This window comes from Lytechinus pictus, chromosome 19 (assembly GCF_037042905.1).
Source record: "Lytechinus pictus isolate F3 Inbred chromosome 19, Lp3.0, whole genome shotgun sequence".
Taxonomy (NCBI): Eukaryota; Metazoa; Echinodermata; class Echinoidea; order Temnopleuroida; family Toxopneustidae; genus Lytechinus; species Lytechinus pictus.
Window position 1 is genome coordinate 10,636,078 of NC_087263.1, and position 24,818 is coordinate 10,660,895.

General features: G+C 35.8%; 1 protein-coding gene across 1 annotated transcript in view; it reads right to left on the reverse strand.

Moving 5' to 3' along the window:
* The window catches only part of LOC129282398 (tyrosine 3-monooxygenase-like), a 34,405-nt gene extending 18,553 nt beyond the window's left edge, over positions 1-15,852 (reverse strand). The window contains exons 1-6 of the mRNA XM_054918286.2: positions 15,733-15,852; positions 10,241-10,483; positions 2,098-2,272; positions 1,265-1,353; positions 563-630; positions 176-226 (exon numbers count right to left, since the gene is read on the reverse strand). Coding sequence (XP_054774261.2) covers positions 176-226; positions 563-630; positions 1,265-1,353; positions 2,098-2,272; positions 10,241-10,483; positions 15,733-15,750 — 644 coding nt within the window. The 5' untranslated portion in view covers positions 15,751-15,852. The remainder of the gene's footprint in view (positions 1-175; positions 227-562; positions 631-1,264; positions 1,354-2,097; positions 2,273-10,240; positions 10,484-15,732) is intronic.
* Between the last annotated feature and the right edge of the window lie 8,966 nt (positions 15,853-24,818).

The window sequence follows — 24,818 nt, forward strand, 5'->3', positions numbered from 1 at the left end:
GACACACACCCCAACCCACACTCCCTCACACACACTCCCACAATCTCTCCCTCCCTCTCTCTCTCTCTCTCTCTCTCTCTCTCTCCCCCTCTCTCTCTCTCTCTCTCTCTCTCTCGACTCTCCTGTATCTTCCTTCCTTTTCTTTTCTTCACTGCATCTGCGAATATCAACTCACCAGGTCCGGAGCTCGTCATCTGTATATTCCACCCGAGGAATTGGCTGCCCGCTAAACATAATGCAAAAAGAAAGTGAATGCCGAAAGCCTGGTTAGCATGTAGTATCTCCCCGGTCGTAATCATAGGATTTATTTTTTAGCTGCTTTTTTAAATATCTTAACCACCCTCCCCCATGGATCCGTCAATTCACATTATAATAATTGCATTTTAAGTTTCTGTGAAATACAGTACAGAATTTACATGTGTATTATTATACTTTATAAGGAAAAGGTAGATCTAATAACAAAAATACATGTAAAATAAATTGTTTTATTCTGCATTTGTTGAGAAATATTTAGGACTTTCTGACATCATTATTATTTTTAAAGAATTTTTTTAAAACTTACTGTTTGTATTTAAAAGCAATATCTGCGATCCGCTGTCGTCTTTCTCTGTAGTCCTTGTCACAAAATCCCTGTTTAATGTATTGGACGATAATAATAATGATAATACAAATAACAATAATAATATTATTATTTTTGATAGTGATTTCAATACTGACATCAAGCAATCATTAAACAATCAGCCTCCCTAAGATGACACTAACAATGAAAGGATCGAAATGATCATTAATTTCAATGCAAAATATAAACTTTTAAGTCGTATGATACGAAGACACATTTTGTTTATTTGATTAAGTCGATACCCATCAGAGTTTTATTTGAAATAAAGCAATAAGAGAGAGAGAAAGAGAGAGAGGGAGAGAGGGGGAGGGGGAGACAGGGGGAATGAGTTGCCAAATCGAGAACAATAGTCTGACTGAATTATGCTTGAATGCTACTAACCATATGGAAAACTGGTTATCACTCGAGGGATTTTCGCTCAGAAATCAGTGTAAATTCAAAGACATTCGAGATGGCATTAACATAGGGGAAAAACTTTTCCAGGTAAATATCGATAATGAATTTGATAGATTAGAATATGCAATTAAGGTCTACCATTTTATTTGGCTGATATTGCTTTTTCTCACGCATAAAGACTTGTCTTAAATTTCATTATTATTTGCATTTAGTTATCATTTTCTAATCAACAAAGGTAAAAGGTCATACCGGATGTCCGTCATCGAGATCCGGTTCGTAGTTTGAAAGAAGATGGGTACATCGATCTAACTCGTAAACCCTTGTCGGGAACCATGGACCTAAGGAAGAAAACGATAAAAAAAATGACAATTCAAATTTGGAAATGGAGAATTTCAGAGCGGATCGAGGCATTCTAATGGGGGATAAATCGATTTATCTATTTTTTTTTCAGGTTTTCAAAGTGATCAAGCATCCTTTCCTGATTATCATTCGTGCATATCCTAGCGAGAAAGAACTCAGTGTCCGAGTGTGATCACAGTGTGTTCACATACAGGGGACTATATATGTGCATATGTGATTGACACTGTTGAAATGCTCAAATTTAACAGTTAGAAGGTGATTGTGTTTCACACTGTGAACACACTGTGGGACATACGGTACAACATTAAGTTCTTTCTAGTATATATAATGGTTTATAGGCCTATTTCATATTTTCTTATTATTTTTTGGTTTTACACCTTTTCCTCAATTACTATTGTGTTCATGACGTATTTGTTGAAATTTTCATTTTTTATTTTCATTTTCATTATAAAACGTCATTTATATAATTAGAAAGAAAAAAATTGTGAAATGTAACTCTTTAAAAAAAATGTTATGCCAAAATAGGGATTTGTATAAAAAAGGTGTTTTTTTTCTCGATTACTTCGCCCGCAGTTTTTCGCACCATACGCCAGGCCCGGTCCCCTTAAACCGTTTGGCTCATTTACACACCAGTTCTCTGATATTTTATTTAGTTGGACAATCGTTTGAGTTCATTGTATGATAATATCGAATATTTTTGTAACAATCTACAGTGAGCCCACCTCTCTTTGTGACTTCTTCTTTCTCAAGTCGAACATTCTCAGCGACTTTCTGGAGGGCGGTAAGCACATTCTTGGAAGAGCTCCCTTTCGTCTCGCACTGCACGAGAAATTCAACCTGGCCTTCAACTTTGTTGGACGGACGAGATTCCACGTGAGTCAAGGTAACCTTTCTTTTCTGCAAAATAAATCAAATGAATAGGCCTCGTTAATAAACTGCGGTCTAACAAATGATAAGTTTACGGACCCCACTCTTTATAGAGGCACCCGCTTCATCCCCTGCATGAAAAAAAAATCTCAGATGATAAAGAAGCTATTTCGAAATTTCTCATACAAGTTCATCCAAATATGACGAAAATATGAAAGAGTCGATACATTTAAAACGGGGTAAATGAAACAGGGACAAGAAAAGACAACACGGATGGAAAAGAACCTTTTAAAACGTAAATAAGACAACAACAAAAATCCATGGAATAATCCATAACAAAGGGTGTTAGCAATTAAGGCAGCCGATGTCTATTTTATGTATAACTGCATATATTTTCCTCTAAAAATGTAAATAGATTTCATACAATGACTGAATAAAATGCTTAAACACTTCTTCATATGATTATTTTTGCTATGAAACGTAATGGACTTTGGTAACTTAAACTCTCGTTGTTCTGATTCTTCCTAATTGTAGGTTTTTGTTCCCTCTACGACATTAGCGTATTTTAGTATCGCTTCGCAGACGCTATCTGCAACGTTCAGAATCTATTGAAAATGCACGTCAAATCACAATGGACAGATTAGAGTTCATTGTCGAAAGTTGGACCGAGATAGCGCATCGTCTGTAGATTCGGACATGACCAAAAATTGCAAATATGTCGTTTGTTCAGAGTCACTGCTGTTTTAATTCACTGATTTTCGACAAAGGCTCCTTTGTTATGAAGGGCTTTTGATAAAAGACTATTTTTTGCGTTTTAGAAAGCGTGTGCGAAGTGATTTCTAATATGCCCTAGCTATTAGCGAGTTTACGCATTTGCAACGCGGATGGATTCTACAACACCAGTAAATCTATTGAAAATGCCCGTAGAATTACAATGGACAGCTTAGTGGTCTTTGTCGAAAATTGCTGAACCGGGAAAGCAGATCGTCCTGAGATTTTGAGCTGACGAAAAAAATGTAATTATGTCGTTTGTCCAGAGTCGAGAACGACACTGCTGTTTTGATTTACCGATTTTCGACAAAGGCTGGTTTTGTATTGACAGTATGCAAGTCAGATAAAAAGACAAGTGGTACCGGGGTGTTTGTTCCTATTTCATCGTGATTGAATCATGGACCAGTGATGGTCTGGTGTTAGAGTCGCTGAGAAGGCAATCAGTAGATGAAAGGTTAAAACCCCGCTGGTTCTAGGATGTTTGTCCGACTAATCAGGTTTTATCTTTTATTTATTTTTTTCATTAAAATATATTCAAACAGGATTAACAAGATCATGACACAGTAAGATCGATCATGCGATCTTATTTTACTAGATGAAAGCCATAAATTGTATTTTCAATATAATGAAACTTCCCCCAGAAAACCTTTAGCATTCCTAAGGCTGCTTTGTAATGAAGGGCTTCTGACAATACCTTCTCAACGTTCCAGAAAGCGTCCGCGTAGTGTTGCGAAACTCTTTATTAAATGTTACATTTTAGTCGTGCTTGCAAACAGAAAAATATCGCAACAAGGAAGAAGAGCCGTCGAACCACATCGACAATTTCACAAGACTGCATGTTGTCCGGCGTCAAGATAAGATTTGTAGGTTTATTGACTTTCAATTTATTAAAAGCAAATTACTTGGTAAAATATTTACCGCAGTCAGCAGCGTTAATTGTCCTGCTAAATATACCGTAAACGTTTAATTAAGGACAGTCTCGTAACAGTTGCGTATGATGTGGGCGTACTGTTGCGAAACGGTGGAATGAGGTTTGTATTACGCAACTGCTGCATATTACATAAATGACTTTCGTTTGAAAGGGGTATGTTATATCAAGAATGAGTTTTCCTAAATTCTCTTCCACAGAATATAGTTCAGACATGAAATATAACTGAATAGACCCCCCCCCCCTTTCCCCTCTCTCTTTCCCTTCCTCCCAATCTCCTATTGCTTTTGATTTTGTGTATTTCTGATTTTAACAATTGAAAATAAATGAAATAAGCAAATAAATCAAAACACATTAAATCTGTTTCTTTTATGATCAATAGTGGTATGCAAAGCGCTTTAGGAAAATGCAAGTGAGCTGTAATTATACTGTATATCACGCCATATCTTGTCTCCGCTTACTCTGACTTTTCTCTGTTATAATGATATTGATATTATCAATGATCATATTCTCATGGACCTACTATACTCCGAAGGTCCATGATTATATGAACCCAGGATTTCTCTATTCTCCATCCTTTTTCTTGTTCTCGAAGCCGATCATACCGAATCTCGTAAATAAATCAGCATCTCAGTGTGTATGTGTGTGCGGACGGGTGTGAGTGTGAGAAGTGTGTGTGGGTGTGTGTGTGTGTGAGGACGGGGCGTCATCCACATTTTATTTATTTAGTACCTGTTAAGTATTGTTTTGTTTTGCATAATCAACTTGTTTTTCTCCAATCATCTTCTTCTTTTAATCTCCCTTTCCCTCTGGGCCGAAAATTTCAGGATATAATTTGTAAGTTACTTTCGTTCAGTAAGTTTCCAAAACGGCAGATTTTGAATAGAAGTAAACACATTACAGAGAGGGGGCGGTAAATTTAAATCTAAATGTTAACGGCCAGAAAAATACCATTCATATTCGAATGGCTTAACATGCATTCAATGACTGCTACACTTTTAGAACATTGCAATGTTTGATCAGTGATACTTTTGAGTATAGTTCACATTTTTTACCTTTTACCAAAACTTTAGACATAATTTTATCTTATCATCTTTCGTAAACTAGACACCTCAAACTTCATGCAATACAAAGATGCCAGAGTATAAACAAAATGATACTGTGTAATGTATAGACCACTCATTACATCATATTTGGCAATATCATTTTTGACAGCAGAGTGCAATCTGAACTACGGCAAGGCACCAAGATCGATGATGATATAAGCCTATATGTCATGTATGTGGACATGGATGTAATTGAAGAACCTACACGCAGTCCCGGTGCATGTCTTGTCAAGTAAAATGGTCTGTTAATGTAACTTGCCTAACGTGTATAATGGAGTTGTCATATCTAACGAGAAATGCAACATGTTGTTTCTGCTAGATTCAACAAACAGAAATTATGATCGCCGTTTATGTGTTTTTTATTTTAATTTGTCGAATTCAGTCAAATTCAAAGAGAAACAGAAGAAAGGTGGAACATTTAAAGGTGACACGACATTTGTTCCAGCGACAATTGCTCCGGGCCTCTAAGATACAGGGACGGGGTAGGGTTGTAATTATAGGGTTTTATGTTAGGTTTAGGACTAGATTTAGGAAAGGGTACAGTCTCAAATCCAGGGTTGAAGTTGGTCATTCTATTTATGTGTGGAATTTGCAGCGGAGCAATTTTCGCCGGAGCAAATATCATGGAACCCATTTAGAAAGCAAATAAACCAGTGTAAATAATGATAATAATAATGATAATAATTCGATTAGAAAATAGTAAAGGCTCTAAATTAAGGGGCTCATTTCGATATGCTCAGATGAAATGTTTCAATTCTTACGCAATGTACAACGAGAAGTCACGTATCATAACAAATTTAAGAATGTTTGAAAGTAAGTAAGTCAGAAACTCCCAAAAGACAAAGCATCGATTAAAGGGATCGTTTAACTTTGTGAGCAGCTGATCAAAAAAATTCTCAAACTGAGACAAAACATGTGTATGAGTGCATGTATTTGTCCTCAAAAACCCTGAAACAAACCACAATATAGAATGAAAAACTCTAATTTAGATACAAGTAGCAATTTATTAGCTTGATTTTGAGAACCGTCTAGTAGACAGGTTAAGCTTATGACCAGTTTACTCCAATTCAAAAAGTCCGTTGGCTATTTTGACTGCCTTTTGTTGTGTGTATCTCCTATTTACACACACACGCTATTAGCTGCACTGAACATTCAGTGTATACCTAGTACACACTGTATGTAGGCCATGCTGTGTCCATCTAGAGTTCGTGTGTTGTGGTGCACAGGTTCACTGTATACACATAGTCATTGAAACCAACTCCCAATTATTTTCAAACTTTGGTTTACATCTTTAAGGTTTTAAAATTGATCCTGTGGATATAATACTTTGAAACTTTTGGGATGGTATTTTTACACTATAAGCCTAATGTTAAGCCCATTTTCAAGAACCAAAATGAGAATTTTTTAAATTAGAACAAAGTGAAATGATCACTTTAAGAGAAAAAGGTATTTTCAAGGTCGAGAAAAAACGGGGTCATAATCTTAATAAATATCGTAAGAAAATGTGCTATGAATGATATCAAAAAGATTGTACAAATTACCTTTTAAATAAACTAGACGATAGGCCTATATATTGAAGGCTGTATTTCGAAGAGTCACATAACGTCATAACAACGTTTGAAAGAAAGACTATTTAAATAACAGGAAATATTTGGAAAATATTTATACAAATATTAGTTTCCACGATGCCAGTTATAGGTCGTCAGCTTAATAGAAAATGAGAAAATATATATGCCCTTAACCTCAAAGAGATTTACCACGGGAAAGAGACACGGCGGGCTATTTGTGGGACTGGGGACGTTTATCTTGTGCAGATGTTAAACTATCACAGCCGCGCGCTGCAGAAGTTTATTAATTTCCTCAATCGTAGCTCGAGAATGTTTGCTTTGTGAAAGAAGAGTAGCTTCCAATTTAATTAAAAAGAGGCCTGAAAACTGACTTAGGCATGGATAAGGAGAAAAAAGAAGAAAAGAGGGCTACCGAATTTTGAAGTTTTACCTTTCCACCTTGTGCGGTTGTGTATGAAATGTAAGGTTTGCTCTTCACGCGAATGTACGGCGTGGAAAATGGCTATGTCTCAAATTGGCGCCACGTGACTGAGTTCGCGCATGCGCGTGCAACAAGTGAAAACGATGACGTCCATTCAATAGACAATTTTATCGGACAGTACTGGTTGCTAGCGTTTAATATTGCCCGCTCGTGGTTATGAACGCGGTTCAAGCGCGAAAAAAACACTAACTATTCTGTTTGATTTAGACGTAATAAAATATCTCGCGGAACATGTGGCCATGGTTAAAATTCGGACGTTCGGCGGAAGATGGCATAGAGCATTTCGGGCGAGAGCAAATATTCCTCAGTCTAACATTATATTGAACTGGGAAATAACGTCTGCACTTTTTTAACAAGACAGTAAAGCTTATTCATGGTTAGGCGCCAGCATGTTGTAAGAGTGAAAGGGATGATCGTGCAATCAAGACTTTTTATCGCCCACGAAGGTCAGAATTTGCGATTTTTATTTGCGATAAATCTGAAATATTAGTCTCTACTTTTGACACCAATGCATCGTTGTTAAATATGTGTTTAAAGGATTACTACAATTTAATTAAAGTTATCATACGTTAAGCATCATAGGGCAGGTATCCATACTAATAATGGGGAGATATGACCTAAATAATGGAATTTAGTATATGAATATACATGTATTTAAAGGGAAAGAGAAATCCATATAAAGGAAGAGGAACTGTTTATAATAGTAATGGACCATATGGGATATATGATTAGAAAAAAAATGATAACCTGAAAAATTTCGTTAACATAAGGCGCAATAAATATGAGATGTACTAAAAGGGAAAGGGAGGGTAGGGGATAGAGAATATAAATTTGTAATCGTTACCACGAAAAAGAGCAGATAGTGATGCGATTTAGGACAGGCTAAAAAGATAAAGAAGTAAGAAAAAATAGACAATTGAGCAACCAATTACAAAAAAAGACCAATCAACAGAAAGAAAGAAGAAAGGAAGAAAGAAATAGAGAGAGAGAAAGAAACACAGAAAGAAAACAAGTAAGGAACGGAAAAGGGGGAAGAAAAAGGAAAAAACGGAAATGAAGAAAGAAAGGAAGAAAGAAAAAAAAGAAAGCAGTAAGAAAATAAGAAAGAGCGGAAGAAGGGACGGTAAGAAAAAAAAGAACGAATGAACGGAAGAAAGAAGGGATAGGAAAGAAAGATAAAAGAATGAGAGAAGGTAAGACAATGTCTACAGGAAGGAATGAAGGGTTAAAGAAATTAATGAACAAACAAATAATGCAACAAACTGAGTAGCAAATAACCAATAAACAATATCATACGAGAAAAAATATGAAGGAAAAAGGAAGAAACAATGAGATCGATGGGTAAATCGAGGGCGAAATAATTCGGGATCATGACACGCGAAACTGGCAAATGTGACATTTCAGGACAGGTAATAATAGACACTCTCTAACGACCAATACCCGTCGTCAAATTGAGAATAAAAATCGAGGAAATTAATCGCTGGTTTATTGGCTTTAATCTTTGAAATTAGCCTGGCCATCAAGATGATAGCTCTGACAGACCTGGACACGTGACTCATTCAAAATAAAGAAGTGAACAAGAGCAAGGCAGGCTACACCTTTTAGGTACCTCTCTATGGCTGCACTTCATACAAATTGGAAGTCTGTTTGGGAGAAAATCTATGTCCTTTTTATGTCATGGAGTTAAATGATGCTTGGAAGTGGTGGGAATGTCACCATCAGCATGACCAGTCTGAAAGTGCATTGAGAAAGGAAATAACTGGACCGATATCTTATAATAATCAAAATCCTCCTTTTTTGTTAAAAATTCCACTCCGCCTCCGCCACGCATCACACTCAGCAGAAAACCTCATCATTCATCAAATAATTTCACGTTATGTTATTGTTAATCTGACATGTTTTTCTTCTGTATATTAATTCCTAAATGCGTTTTTTCACTTTAATTTATGTTTTTGCAGCAGCAAGATAATTTCGTATGAAACATGATGACGAATATGTTTCAAAAATTAATAGATGTTCCATACTCTCTTCCTAAGCGACTTTGGTGTCAATATGCGCTGCCTTTTCAACTTAGATGACTCAATGGCGGAGTTGCCATAATGAAGAATATATTTAGAATGCATAGCCTTTGATTTTAAATAACAAGAGAATGCATAAGCTGTCTTTCTATTTGCCTTGTGATTTGTAACGGAATATGATTGATATTTTAACATCATATTTCTTATTCATTGATTTGTCGTTCAATTTCAAAATGTTGAGCAATTCGGGGCGTGGGAATAGTTGTGATGGTAGAAAGTAGTTTGGATGTTAAATAGTGAATGTTCATTCAACACCGAAAAATTGGGCCCCGTTGCATAAAAGTTACCATTGTTGTAACTTTGCCACGCAATGGTAACTTGCATAGAATCCTTGATTCTGATTGGCTGTTTATCAGTGTTACCATGGTAGTTACCATTGGATGACAGAGTTATAATAATGGTATCTTTTATGCAACGAGGCCCAGGTTTAGCTTTGTTCATTGAGCTAATACAATATTGTCCGTAACTTATTTCGAGATGTCAAATAACACAACTGTCTTGGCGCCTTTTTTCGTCGTATAAAGTGATTTTTTCAGTGTATAAAGTGATAAGACGTAATCATAATTTGTGTATAACTCTTTAAATTTGTTTCTGATTTATATTACTTTGTTTTGTATTTGAATGGAAATAAATAATTTAATTGAGGGGAGAGCGGATTTTCTTGCATGACGATTTCTCTACTCCAGCTCTCTGTTAGTTATCTCGTTTATGACATGTAGACCATGTCGACGGCTCGCTTATTTTCTAGAATTTTCTAGTAGCCCTTGTCTTAATTACTACCTTATGTACTCCAATATTAGAATGCATAGCCTTAGATTTTAAATAACAAGATAATCTATAAGCTGTCTTTCTATTTGCCTTGTGATTTGTATATTTATCATGCTCATATAACATTATAAAGTAGAATCAAATGTGTATTTTGCCTTTTTATTTTTTTAATAAATTTTATAATGATATTCTCAATTGGGTGTAAATATTGAAATTTAAAATATATTCATAAAAAAACAATTGAATTGAATTATGATTTAATACAAGATTCACAATAAACTGATTGAGAATACCTAACCTGGAATACACGTAACGCATCCGAGAGGGACCCAAAGCCCATGTCTTCCTTACTGGCGAACGTCACAGTGAAACGACGAATGGCGTTCTCCTGGAGGGGTTCGAAGGCGTCGTCGAACACGTCGTCCTTTTCCTCGGGACTCGAGAGGGCCAACGACATCGAGGTGATGTCGAGCGATGAGCGGGTCGATTCCCGCCTCGCGTCCTCGATCAAGCTCTTCTTCCGGGTAGGGTAGACAAAGTTCTGTTGGAAGAATGGGGGGGGGGTAAAATATTGTTATCAACATTAGTCATAAGGGATATCAATTAAAATTGATGAATGTATTCGGAGAATCATATTGTCACGCATTTTGGTTGATTTTCGATATTCTCATATCATGCATATTTATGTATATATTTCCATTCTTATGCTTTAATTAGTGTTTATTATATTAAATTGTATTCTACTCATTCATGTAATGAATGTCACTTTCAACTTGCCCAGTAACCTGCACACAGCCAAGCCCTCTCTTGTACTGTAATCCAACTTGCTCAGGGTCAAACTCTACTGGTCTGTCCACTCTGTTTTCTCCTCATTTTGGCTTTCCTACGTCTTTCAGAAATCGCTAACAGTGCATCTCCCTTCTATGCGACCTTGCATCTATTTTCAGAAGTTTTACTCTCCTCACTTTCTCTTTCTAGTGACTTTCAACCCTTCTCACTTTGTCTTTCCAGTGACTTTCAACCCTCCTCACTTCTCCTTCCAGTAACTTTCATCCCTCCTCTCTTTCCCTTTCCAGTGACTTTCAAACATGTGTAGTTCTCTTTAACCTTGCGACTACTTTCAGAAACCCGTTCTTGTTTATTACTAGCTTGGCTACACATTTATGTTCAGTAACTCCCTCCGCTTTTTCTCTCCTCACTTCGACTTTGCCCTGCCCTTCAAAGACTTCTCCCCTCAACTCCTAATGTCCAAACTCCTAGTTTAACGTTGTGGTCAGTGTATTGGTCGTTATGTGCTTATTCTATTACTTGACTTTATCCTATCCTTAAGCGAGCAGCATCTCAGTCAAGTTTAGTTTTTCAGAGAGTTTTCCTTATGATTCCAGTCTTACGTATATTCGAGTTTTTCGAGAGTCTTTTCCGAGCGTAGTCTTACATGTATTCCAGTTTAGTTTTCATCAAGTTTAGTCTGAGTCGAATTTTAGTTCAGAATTATCACAAGTTAAGTTCTTATCATTGTTCCAGTATCGTTCGAAGTTATCTCAGTTACTATTTTTCCATTTATCGCTGGAGTCATTGATTTATCATCATCACATATTCAATTGCACCTATATCACGTTTTAAACAGTAATAAACTACTGAACTTTAATTTTATGTGTAATTACTTTTATTTCGCTTCATCTATACTAATTAAGCTCTGGCCATCCTCGACATTAAACTCTTATAGCGAGGCTCGTAGGACAACCGAGCCGTCGTTACAATATCAATACAGAAAAAACGTTGTTTTACAACACTGTTTACTATATGAATCGTTGTTTATACGGTTTTAACCTTTTAAAAATGTCTTAAACAACAAAATTTAATTTATTAAGAGGGTTCATATAGTAAACAGTGTTGTACAAAATTTTAAACAACCTTTTTCACCGTGTAGAAAGTACGCAAACTGCGTGTTCGCTATTGCAACGAGTCTAAGGACAATTATGTTGAATATGCATGGATGAACTCCTAATTATGTTATTAAAATATCATATTTCTGTTTTATTCTAGTGCTATTTGATTAGAACATCGATATTTAAATTGCATAATGCTGTGATATATTCGGATAAGACCAATAAAGGATTATGATAACTTATGATAAGGTTATACTACTAACAACAATCAGAAACTAGATCTACTTGCGTTAATATATCGGCCATGATTATTGTGACCAAAAATAAGACGATGAAGATATTGCTCTTCTTATTCTTGTTCTTATTCTAATTATTATTATTATAATTATTATTATTATTGTTATTAGTATTACTATTATTATCATTATTATTATCATTATTACTGTTATTATTATCATTATTTGAATGGGATAAGTACAAATATGACTGAATAAATGATAAACAATCTCTAGACCAGAAGGTTTAAACTATAAACGTTAATATAGAGTATAAACTACCTCAATCATGGAATGAATAAAGGAACTTAAAGATTCACTAATAGAGACTGTATGAATAACAACCTACTTATATACCAAGAATACAAACTATTTTGAGAGAAGTAAACGAGTATATATATAGGAATGTGCCAGAATGAATCAGGCGATCATGTAGAATTGTAAATAACCCCAGATGACTATATAACCCCCCATGCAGTCCAACCGCGTAGCCAGGATTTAATTTTGGAGGGGGCGGTAAGTGCACGTGACGCGTGCCAACACTTACAGAGCGCGCGAAGCGCGCTCCCTAGGGGGGATGGTGCAGGGAGGGGGGAGTTTCCCCCTCCCGCGCGGAGCGCGAAGTTTTTGATATCTCATCAAATTCAAATCAAAAGAAGGCGTTTCTTGCGTCTATAGTACCCTTATAAACTCGAATATTGACTTGCTCTGATAAAAAATAGTTTTCTGAGCTTATGAGCTTCCAAAAAATGGGAAAAGATTGAAGAATTTGAAATTATTCCTCTTACCGCGCGAAACGCGGAAGCTTAAAACGTTTCACAAAAATAGAGAACAGAAATGGTAAGTCTACAATATTGTGCCTACCTTGGTCACATCAGATTTGATTGTAAAAAGTTTAAATTTCGTTAACTCAAGTCGCAAAACAGAGTAGAAGACGGGTATTTAAAGAAAGGAAATAGGTCCTATTCCTTCCTGCGAATGGCATTGAAGCTCTGAAGTTTAGAAATTTCTCTGAAACTTCAACCTGTTCTAATTTTGATATTTCTTAGAGAAGAAAAACGAGCTCATAATGTGAAAGGGATGGCGCAAGCTAGAAGAGAGACTTTTCATTTCCCTTGCTCGCGAAGTACGGAAACCTCTGTGATTTATTTTGGAAGAAAAAACAATTGTGTAATTTCGTTCATATTAAGCGCTTCATTTTGTTTAATAAACTTCAGTGATAATCAAAATGTCAAATCAATGGCGCAAAAACAAGACAGGAGATGGATGTGCATCGACATAGAATAAAGGTTAATATCGTACATACTTTTGCATATAGCACGGCACGAATTTAATGCCTCCCCCTTTGAGCAGATACTCTATCAAAAATTACTTGCTGAAAAGCGGAAGAAAATAGCATTTGGGGATTCGGGGAGTGATGGTAATGTTTACCCGCCCCGAACAGAAGAGCCAAAATTTTGTATCAATGCAATATGAAAAAAATACTTTTAATGCTCTTTACTCCCATGTACTTTATAACTTCTGGCAAGAATATACGATTCCCACAGCCGGAAAGGGTTAAAACGGAGAAGAAAAAAGGTGTGAGAAACAAAAGGGAATGGCAATTTTTTATAGTTTTTCCCGCGCGGAGCGCGAAAGCAAAATTTTGTATGAAGAGAGAAGAACGTCTTATTTAGGTTTTTATTCTTTTGACCAAAAAAAAGGAGAAAAAATACAAGAAAGCTATACCTTTCTTCCCTTTCCTTCTTTCCCCTTTTCTTTTTCTCCTTTTCCCCTTCTTTTTTTCTTTTTGGGGGCGTTTTTTTTTTTTTTTTTTTGGGGGGGGGGGCGGCCCAGACTGACCATGAACTACAGTCCGTAGCTAGTCTGACTCCGCAGACGTTAAATCATTAACGAATAAGTATTCACCAACTCTACAAACCCATACGGAATAAACATATACATATTGATAATAATTATTTACATATTTACAGTGAACATAGTTAGAATAAAAACATATTTGGTCACAATGAACCACTTACTCCAGTGCTCCGGCTGGACAATATAGTGAATTATACTGAGGTACGTATGACAAAGACTAGCGTCTCTGTATGTACGAACGGTATACCTGTTAGAGATGGAATGTCTCAGAACTTTATCAACCGAGCATCGAAAGTTTTGTCAAATAGTCTAAAATCAGGAAAAAGTGAATTGCTAACAGAAGACATACAAAGTTAGTATTAGCCCATATGCCGAACTTACATATATATACATATATATATATAATTAGAAAAATAATACGAAATATCCCAGTCTAAATGTAAGTCCGCACTTTGGAATAGGAATAGATATAATATATTCGGGATTATTTTAACCCGTGTAGTATCATTTGTTTCAAGATGGAAAGTTTCTTCTTAACTCAAGATTCTTTCCATTAAATTCAATATGATCAAATGTCAAAAATCATCCAGAATGATATCCATATAACCACAAAAAGTATATGGAACAAAATACCGTTATATACTTAAGAGTGGAAATGATAGAAAATTTGATTATCTACCTGTAAAACAGGAGGCAAGTAGAAGATGTTATAAGATTGAAACTCGTGAAACGGACTGCGAAGAGTCGAGCGGGTTCCACGAGTCCTTTGTAATTTTCATATTCCATGAAAGAGGAAGAGTCTGCTGATTTGAATAATGTGTAGGGATAACATCATCGTGTCGTGGGGTCAGGTGTCATGGGTAATGTGCATAAATAGCGTCATGTAAAATCTAGCATCTCATGTACATGACGTAGGAAATATGGTGGGGCATGCATGTATAGTCTATACACTAGTCACTTTGTTACAGAAGCAAATAATACAATCAAATCAAATCATACGATAACATAAGATCAATGCGTTTATTTCTTCTTCAAAATATACAAATAAATGGACAATTACAATAAAAAGACACTTAGTACAATGAAAAAAAAAAATTATAACTAGACATTATAACTAGACACTATCAAATTCAAAAACTAATTTATTATCGTTATAAATTATACAGTATTGGGTATTTATCGCTGATGACTTAAATGAAAACAGGACATCTGAATAGAGACCAGCAATTACTTTTGAAAATGTAAAGGAAAATGAAAAAAAAAATACATTATGGAATGAATATTTAATTAAAACAAGATAAATGCAGATGGGTGCAGTGCAATGGATATAAAGAAGTTAACTTAAAAAAATGCAAACAATACATGCAAGAGGCAGTAGAACGTGGATGAATAAAAAACAGCAAAGCTAATTTCTTCCAGCGCGGAATCACTCTTTCTCTCAAGATTTGTTTCGTTGAAGACAAACATCGATCAAATACTTGTCTATAAATACGCAGTAAGACGTGTATCATGGGTTAATGCATATTGCAAAATGTCAAAGGGAAAGAAATAAAAAAGAACCACAACATATATCAATTATTGCTAGATTGATGTCTTAATTTGAAGAAGTGAACGGTCAATCATTTCCCGCCGAAATGACCTGCATTTATCCAGAGATAGAAGTGTGAATTAATGAAAAGCGACAAGGTGTCAAATAAAAAAAATAAAAAAACAATGTCGAAATGGTCATGGAGATGTAGATAAAAAAGAACGATTAAGAAAATTACCCAAATTAACTGGAACATTCCGTCGATGGAAAATTAATGTTCTCCAATTAAAGATCAAGGTTTGAGCCCGAAAGGCGGCAAAATGAATACTGCTCGGAACATTTAATGTGGATCATTCTCAAACAAAGGTGAATTGTAGTTTGGGTTTGGAATTAATTAAAAAAAGGGTGAGCGGGGTGACGTAGTAAAGGAAGGGAGAAAGAGAGGGAGAAAAAAAAGAAAAAGGAAAGAGGGCAAGACAGACAGGGAGGGAGGGAGAGAGAGAGAGAGAGAGAAGGGGGAGGAGAGACTGGTGATGGGTTAAGGGGGTTTATAAACAGCCATGCAAAGTTTATGATGTTGTTGAATTATATGAGTTCCAAACTGTGTCATAAAGGGTTAATTAGTTACGCTTTAGAACGCTAAATATTGCTTCACAGCCAAGAGTTCAAAATGACGTTTTAAAATGGTTGAGATCAGTTACCGCTTAAAGGGAAACTCCAGGCTAAAGTGATATGATATGAACAGATAAGGAAAAATCAGTCGAACAAAACACTGAAAATTTGATCAAATTTGGACAAGGAATAACAATGTTTGGACGTTTTAAAAATTTGCAGTATGTCGGTGAATGTCTAAAGTTCACGAATATTAAATGAGCAAATTGATGATGTCATATCCCCACTTGTTCTTTTGTATTTTATTACATAAAATGATCTTTTATTCAGTTTTTTTTTCCTCCAAGAACTGCAAAAATTGGATTGACAGCTGATTCAATGGTATTAGATATCCATTGTTATAACAGGGGCTGTAGAACCGGGGGGAGCAGAGGTGCACACAAAAAAATCCCCATAGGAAAAAATGCCCTTTTTCAAAATAGTAAAAATGAAATGTGCCTTTTTCAAAATGAAATAGCCTTTTATAGTAAAACATAATACAGTTTAGGTTAGAAAAAATTACAAAATTTTTGGCTCGCGGTTCGCGCTCGCATCAGTTATTGGTTAGTAAGTACTCTTCATGTTCATGGTTACAAAAAAACATGAAATGTTCAGTTTTCAGGTTGGAATATCATTTTTTTTGGCTCGCGTTTTGCTTTTATAGCTTTTATGTTGTGTGTAAATCAATTTTGTTACGTGATTACAAGGGAGTAGAGAATAAACCAGTTAGTTTGAAATGTTTATTTGCATCTGAATTTCGTTAGAGGCTAGACATGAACAAATATTTTATAGGTAAACCTTTTTATCCATTTGTTTTATATCCGTATATGAAATCTATTTGTTGTAAGAAAGAAAGAAAAGGAATGAGATAAACAATAAAACATTGGAAACCAAGAAAGACAATCTTCGCTTAATGGTAAATTTGATCAGAATCATGCACATATTATATAATATCAACCGCGCCCGGACACCCAGGGGAAGATCGTGCCATACTGTTTCTAATGACTCAACATAGTGATTGTTGCCTGTACACGACAACAGCGAGTTTTTGCAACACTACGTAGACACTTTCTGGAACGTTGATAATCTATTGAAAATGCTCATCAAAATCACAATGAACGGCTTCGAGGTCATTGTCGAAAATCTGTGAATCGGACCGCAGATCGTCCAAAGATTCGGAGCTTATGAAAAATTGTAAATATGTCGTTTGTCCTGAGTTCTGTCGAAACTAATTTCCGACAAAGGCTTCTTTGTTCTAAAGGGCTTTCGACAATAGATCATCAACGTTCAGGAAAGCGTCTGCGTAATTGTTGCTCAAACTACTTATTATTGAGGATTCTATATAGGGTAAGTAAGAATCTTAGGGTACACGGAAGTGGGGGGGGGGGAATACCCTTTCACCCAGATATTGGCAAGGGGGTAGCGATTGCAATGGTTTTGGTAATTGCACATGCAAGTGCATGCACTCTAAAAAATATTGGGTAAAAATGCTCCATGAGGGTAATTAGGTGTCCAACCAACATTGGGCATTTCTTTTGGGCATTTTTATTTACCCAGTGTGATGAAAATTTTGCCCATTCTTAAGTGATTCTTGCTTATTTTTTAACCGTACTGGACAATATGCTTCCCGCATTGGGTAAAATACTACCCCAAATTGGTTAGACATATAACTACCCTCGTGCTGGTTAAAATTTTACCCAAATTCTTTTACAGTGTGGGCACATGCTGAGAACCCCCCGCTCCTGAACCCGCAATTTTAATTCACTGAACCACGAAGCTTCTAAGAAGGGGGTATATTTTTGAATATTTTTTTCCGTTGATACCTATTATTAATCAGCAAACAATTGTTAAATAGCAATTAGCCTAAGGTCATTTCACGAATTCATAATCGTGTAACCGTTCTTAAAGGGCATTAACGGCCTATGGTCTCCTCTCCTGATTTGAAATTCAAATCTTTTCTTAGTAGCTGCTCAATATAGACAAACATTATTGATTATTACGCAACCTCATTAGATTTGAGTTGGGGTAGCTTTAATCCCAAGAACTGAAGTCAACAACCTTCAGTTGGTATTATTAGCAACCTTTAAAAGTATCCAGAGTAATTGCGAGCTGTCAAAATTGGAAATTAAATAGACTGAATTACACACTTGTCAATGGGAGAAGTAAAAATAAGATGTTGATGTTATATATATAATTTTATCAATGTTTTGTAATCGTTATCGAAGAATGAAAAAGTCATAAATTAACACATTTTTCTATATACATATGCAGTTTTTAAACCATGTTTTTTTTAAATTATGATTGACAGTAAACAAAAAAAAGTATACATAATAAGATGTTGGTGTTATGTAGATTGATATTTTTATATTTATCAAATAATGAAAAGGTCATAAATTTGCACATTTTTCCATACCCATATGTTATTCTTGAAACATTTTTTTTTAATTATGAATGACAAAGAACCCCATAATTTGTACATAACAAGGAACCTGATTGGCATGCTGATCCTTTCAATATTTCCTCACTAGACCGTTGTAAAGTTATATATTATTTTTAATTACACGTACTTTATTCAACTTCTTTTTAATATGTATTGCAATATTATATTTCAAATGTTATATGAATCGAAATTTCCCTTGAAATGTAAAACTCTGTATTTATTTTGCTGTTATTCTGGAAATAGTCGAATTGAAATGAAATGAAATAATCTATAGCGTGGTTTCATAAAGACTTGTTATAATAACAAATACACAACTTCTTTAACAAATTTTCCATCGACCAATCAGATTGAAGAATTTCATTAGCTTTAAACTGTTATTGCAAACTTGTTATTATAACAAGTTTTATGAAACGGGCCCGAACTTTTAAAATAATTGTCCACTAGGCCGGTCCACTATATATAGACGCGTGGAACGCACAATACTCGGAGTGAAATTCTTGAGGCCGAAAGCGACCGCAGTCAACTATAATTACAAGATTCTGAAAAAAAAAACTGTCATCTGAAGAAAAGGTAATCAATTCTATTGATCTTCCAAATGAATTATGCATATACTCTGATTTTTAAACCAACGAAAAATTCCAACGACATCCACACCGGTCTACAAAAACGAAAGTCAAGGATGTTGTTCCTTGAAGTGTTTTATCCGATTCCTCTGAACTTTCCGACAGGGGCTACCCGAATATTCCCGTGATCGTTCAAACCTGATTTCACGGTCTTGCATTCGAATGCCGGTTCGAGGTCAAGTGCAAAGAGGCTCTCGACCACGGAGTCGTGGAAAGCATCCAGAATGCTGCATTATTTAAGCCTACAGGTTCGGAAGACCAGAAGTTCGAAGATCGAGAAGTTGTCGTCAGTAGTTGATGGTGGATTTTCCTCCGGATGGTGTATATGGAACGACACCTTTTCATTTACATTGTTGCCAACGTTATTTTGGGCATCAGGTTGTGTTACGGGCAGGGGCGGAAATCTCTCCCAAAAAGTAGAGGGGACACAGGGGTGGATCCAGCCTTCGCCAATAGGGGGGGGGGGGGGGGGCGGAAATTTGTTTCAGCCATATTTTCCCCGATCGGCAGCTCGAAGATGATTTTTGTTTGTCTCTTTGAAGGGGTAGTCCTCATTAGTCACTTCTTAGCTTTATTCTTATAAATTAATATATAATATCATAATCCTTATTTATATGATGCGAGCGCAAAGCGCGAGCTAATTTTTTTTGAAATTTTATGTATTTTTTCCTAAAATTTGAACATTCAGGGCAATGTTTGTTATCCTGAAAAAAGATGTGCCAGTGTATGCAACCAAATAATTACTACGAACGCAAAGCGCGAGCAGAAATGAACTGATAGAAAATATACCTGTTAAAGACTGCTTCCGTTTAAATTGTTGTCAACGTTATTTTGGGCATCAGGTTGTGCTACGGGCAGGTGCGGAGGGGGGGGGGGGGGTTGTGTATACTATTTTCAAGAAATTGACATGATCAAAGAAGGCATAGAAAGTGAAAGTAAACAAAATATTATTGAAAAGAGTGTGCTGACTCATTTGGTTATCATGATTATGTAATATCCCTATTTTAGCAGTGTTAGAAAAAAAAATCATATTTCGTAACTTTGCCACCCCTTCCCCTCTAAAGATATCTTTGCGTCGCCGTCTCTGCTGATTCCTATGCATTCATTCGAACTTGATGGCAAGTAAGGCAGCAACAGATTGTTTTGATGGGTTTTTTCTTATCCGAAAAGTGGGATTTTTTTTCGTTCCCAAGTAAAGGTTCAATAACAATTTAGTATTCAAAAATCTGTATCATAGGGTTTAGAACAAAAAAAAATCAAACACGTAACTGTAGCAGATACAACATCTGTTACATCCCTATGTTTGGTCAAGTTGTAATAAAGCGGTCTCTAAATGAACACTTTTAATTAAATCGCGTGGGTTTGTTGCAGTTAATAGTTTATTCAATTTTGTCTTAAAATACACCCACAGCTGTGCATATCAGGTGCCCTATATGTTATCGGTTTCGTTAATTAGGGTTACACAAGAGAATATTGCATCATTTTGTGCAGAAGAATTGAGCGGGATCATTAAAGACTCATTTATACGGCTCTGGTGGTTGGAGGAGTTAATCAAGTTTGTTTGTTGGGTGATTTACACCACTTTGGGTTGATGCAACAAAGATTTAAACAGAACCGGAAGTGGTGAACAAATATATATTCGTTACCCAACTTTATAACATCTATCTGTCTATTTGTCTCTGACCCCTTTCTCTCTCTCTATCTCTCTATTTCTTCTTCTTCTACTTTCTTCTTCTCCTCCTTCTTCTTCTCCTCCTTCGTCTTCTTCTTCTTCTTCTCCTCCTCATCCTCCTTCTTCTTCTTCTCCATCTTCTTATTATTATCATTCTCTTCTTCTTCTTCTTCTTCTTCTCCTCCTCCTCCTTCTTCTCCTCCTCCTCCTTCTTCTTCTCCATCTTCTTCTTCTTTCTCTTCTTCTTTTCCTTCTTCTATTACGTCTTCTTTGCATTCGTGAGCATGCGCGTGTGTGATGATAGCTTACACTAACAATAAATTAGTAAAAATTTAATTTTCTTTCATAGATGTGAAGGTGTGCGAAGCAAAACAAGTAAATTCCCAAAAAATGCACACAACCTCTCACCCACAAATCACATACCGCCATACAAAAATATTACATTTCCAGGTAGGGAGATTTCCTGATTCTATCGTGTTAAAATAGTCTTTCTGTAAATGAAGTTCAGTAAAATGGAAATATTACCAAAGGCCACTGATATTATGTGGCAATTATAGCTTTCAAAATAGCAACACGACATTCGCGAAAAATTAATGTTGATCCATGTGTTAGAATCAAATTTCAGAGTAATTACCACATTAATGCATGTCTATTCTTCTCTTCTTACCTTCATTTGTTTGTGTAGTAATTAGTTTTGATGGGTAAACAATGAAGCGATTAAATGGTGAAGAATATCAACAGAAGCTGAGAGTGTGGTGGCAAGAACATGAATGAGGGAATGGACACAAAAAAGAGAGATACTGTATATAGGTTGAAAATGATGTAAGTGGGAAGATGAAACGAAGGGGGGGGGGGGGGGTGAGTCGAGTCAGAAACCGGAAATGAATTTATATTTTTCCATTTTTTTCTCTTTAGGCTTTTATTGGACCTAAAACAAACATGCTTGATACTCAATTTTGCCACGGTAAGGTCTTTTTTAATTCTTTAATCCACCATTCCAACACGTGCATTCATCAAGAGTGATTAACAATAATGACAAATTACACATTGTACATAAATCAAAGTCCAATTTTTGAATATGACACCCGTCTCCAATCAGAAAGGAAAACTTGTTGAATGTTAATCAAGAAAAAATGTTTCATAGGATCTTACCACTTCATCGAAAGACTTGGAGAGTTTCTCAAAAGGAGTCCGCTTGGGTTTTCCCGCCGTAAACCGGGTCTGGGGCTTCACCGCGCCAATCCCAGGAATATCACCATTTTTGGCGCTTTTCGCGTTCTCTTCCACAAGTGACATCTTCAGCTTAAACTTTCACCTGTACACTCGAGGAAATGGCAAACGGTCTCTGATGTAAATATCTGCAACTTCGTCCGGTTCTTTAAGTTTCGTCGATGTACTTTGGAATCCACACAAATGTAGGCCTTATTTCACTTTAAATATGAAATGGTCGATAATCAAAATGTGAACGTTGAAGTTTATACTAATTGGAAGATCTTGGAAATGTTGATTGAAGCTCGAATAATTTGCCTTGTCTGTCAAAGGTTATTCATATACCTTGTCTGTTCAATGAGAATCGTTAAATAAGGCGAAATTATGGTATCGAATAAAATGCGTATTTCAATGTTAAAACGAGATGTTCGATGATCGGAAGGAGTAGAATTTCTTATTTCTGTAAAGAGTTTCCGGAGATTTCTTTTTAACTTGGAGGAGGAGGAGTAAGTTATTGCTAGTGATTCTGGTTTTGAAAGTAAAGCGTGCACCAAAAAAAGAAGAGCGAAAGTAAATTCTGACCGAGCATGCAACAGGTTTGGTGATCATTCGACGAGGGCACACGCGTCATGTAATCGTTTGTCGGCGCGTCGCTCAGAATTTTAATAAAAGCGAGCCTCTTAGCTTGGCTCTTATTATCGCTCTCTCTTTCTCATAAATCTTCTCTTATGTACCTCATCATCTGGCCATCTTCTGAGCTTGTCGCTGAATTACAGATTGGCTTTGGATTAGTACAAGGGGTCTCGCGTGGCGACGATCTATCAATTTATATCAATTAATAACCCGGGGGGCAAGCGCAAATCGATATTGCGCCTATGGGCTGCATCGAGAGACGGTGCTTTACCCAAATCTGGGGGAACCTCGCTATTGGTTGAGGCTTATTATCGCTTCGTCTGGGAATAGTTTGAAATCGAGCGTCTTTTGAATATTCATGGTTGCAAAAATTAAAGTTCGAGAATTCCTGATGCCGTTTTGGCTGAATGCAAGAATGGTACCTCCATTGATTCACATTTGACGGCTCTTCCGGTCACGGGTGCAACGCCATTCTGTTATGTCTATATACATGTATAACATTTTATTAAAACTAGTTAAAATCGAGGAAAACTGTTCGTATTTTCTATAGTCCGGTTTAACATAGGCCATGGTTAAACTCTGTGCTAGAGTATATTATTTATTCAATTTGTATTTATTCAATATGTATATTATTTATTCAATGTAGAACTTTTTGTTCATGCTTTTATTTAAATTGAATTGATTTATCATGTAATTATTTGTATTATGTTGAAGAATGAAAAATAAATTGAATTGAATTGAATTTGAAGTTAAAAAGTCAGATTTTTTTTTCATATTGTACGTTCCTTTTAATTCTTTGTTTTTCGTTTCCCATGTTCTAATGATGACGAAAACTACTTCTATTCCCAGAAAGTTATGAATGATTTGTGTGTAATAAAGTGGCTTGTACATTTGCTCTACGTATGATTTGTGCAAATCTCGTTCTCCGTAGTTAAAGGGTAATTAAACCTTTGGAACAAGTAGGCTTATGTCGAAACAGAAAAATCAAAGAATAAGAACAAAGAAAGTTTCAGCAAAATCGGACAAATAATGAGAAAGTTATGAGCATTTGAATATTGCAATCACTAATGCTATGGAGATCCTCCGACTGGCAATGCGACAAGGATGTGTGATGTCACATGTGAACAACTTTCCCTTTGGACTATAAAATACCCCCAAAATGTGTCTTTTTGCTTTTTCTTACGGTGATACAAACTCTTTATCCATGATGTATTCTTTAAAAATCTGTATTACATGCCCTCCTGTAGAAAGAACACATGAACTACTGATAGATGTGATAAAAGAAGCAGTTTAACTGAAATATATACTAAAGTGATGGGGAGAGTTGTTCACAAGTGACATCACATATCTTTGTCGCATTGCCAATGTGAGGATCTCCATAGCACTAGTGATCGCAATATTCAAATGCTCATAACATTCTCATTATTTGTCTGATTTTTCTCAAACTTTCGTTGATCTGTTTCTTTGATTTGTCTATTTTCACACAAGCTATCTTGTTCCAAAGGTTTCATTCTCCTTTAAACCACAAATTTAGACCAAGGTTTAGATCAGAATAGGGCCTTTGACTTAGTGCTCGGTACTAAATTAGAAAGTACAATCATAATTATTGGGCATGTCTAGCATCAATAGATTCCTTGAGCAATATGATACCAAACTATCTTGTAATAAAGACACACATGTTATCATTAATTCAAACGTATACATATTTTGACAAGAATCGTTCACTTTCTCATAGAAATCATAATGAAGTGGCCCAGTGATCTATTCAACTTTGAATAGATTGTTTCTAAAGTGGATCTCTTTTCCTTTTCCCTCTCTCACTCTCTGAGATTGATTTTACGTCATCTTCAGGTACGTCATTATTATAACATTTTTTACGTAAGTGATACTGGTAAATATGACGTCATCGCGTCCTTGGCATGCTCGGGATATTGTTGTTTTGGCAGGACGTGGAGTCTTTTGTTCCGCAAAATTAACATTTACGCGTAATAATTAACGGTCAGTGTGACAAAATAATTACCTCAGCCAATGTTATATAACATTATGGTTATAGAGCAACCGATAAAATCGACCTCATATCTCCCCTCTCCGTCTGT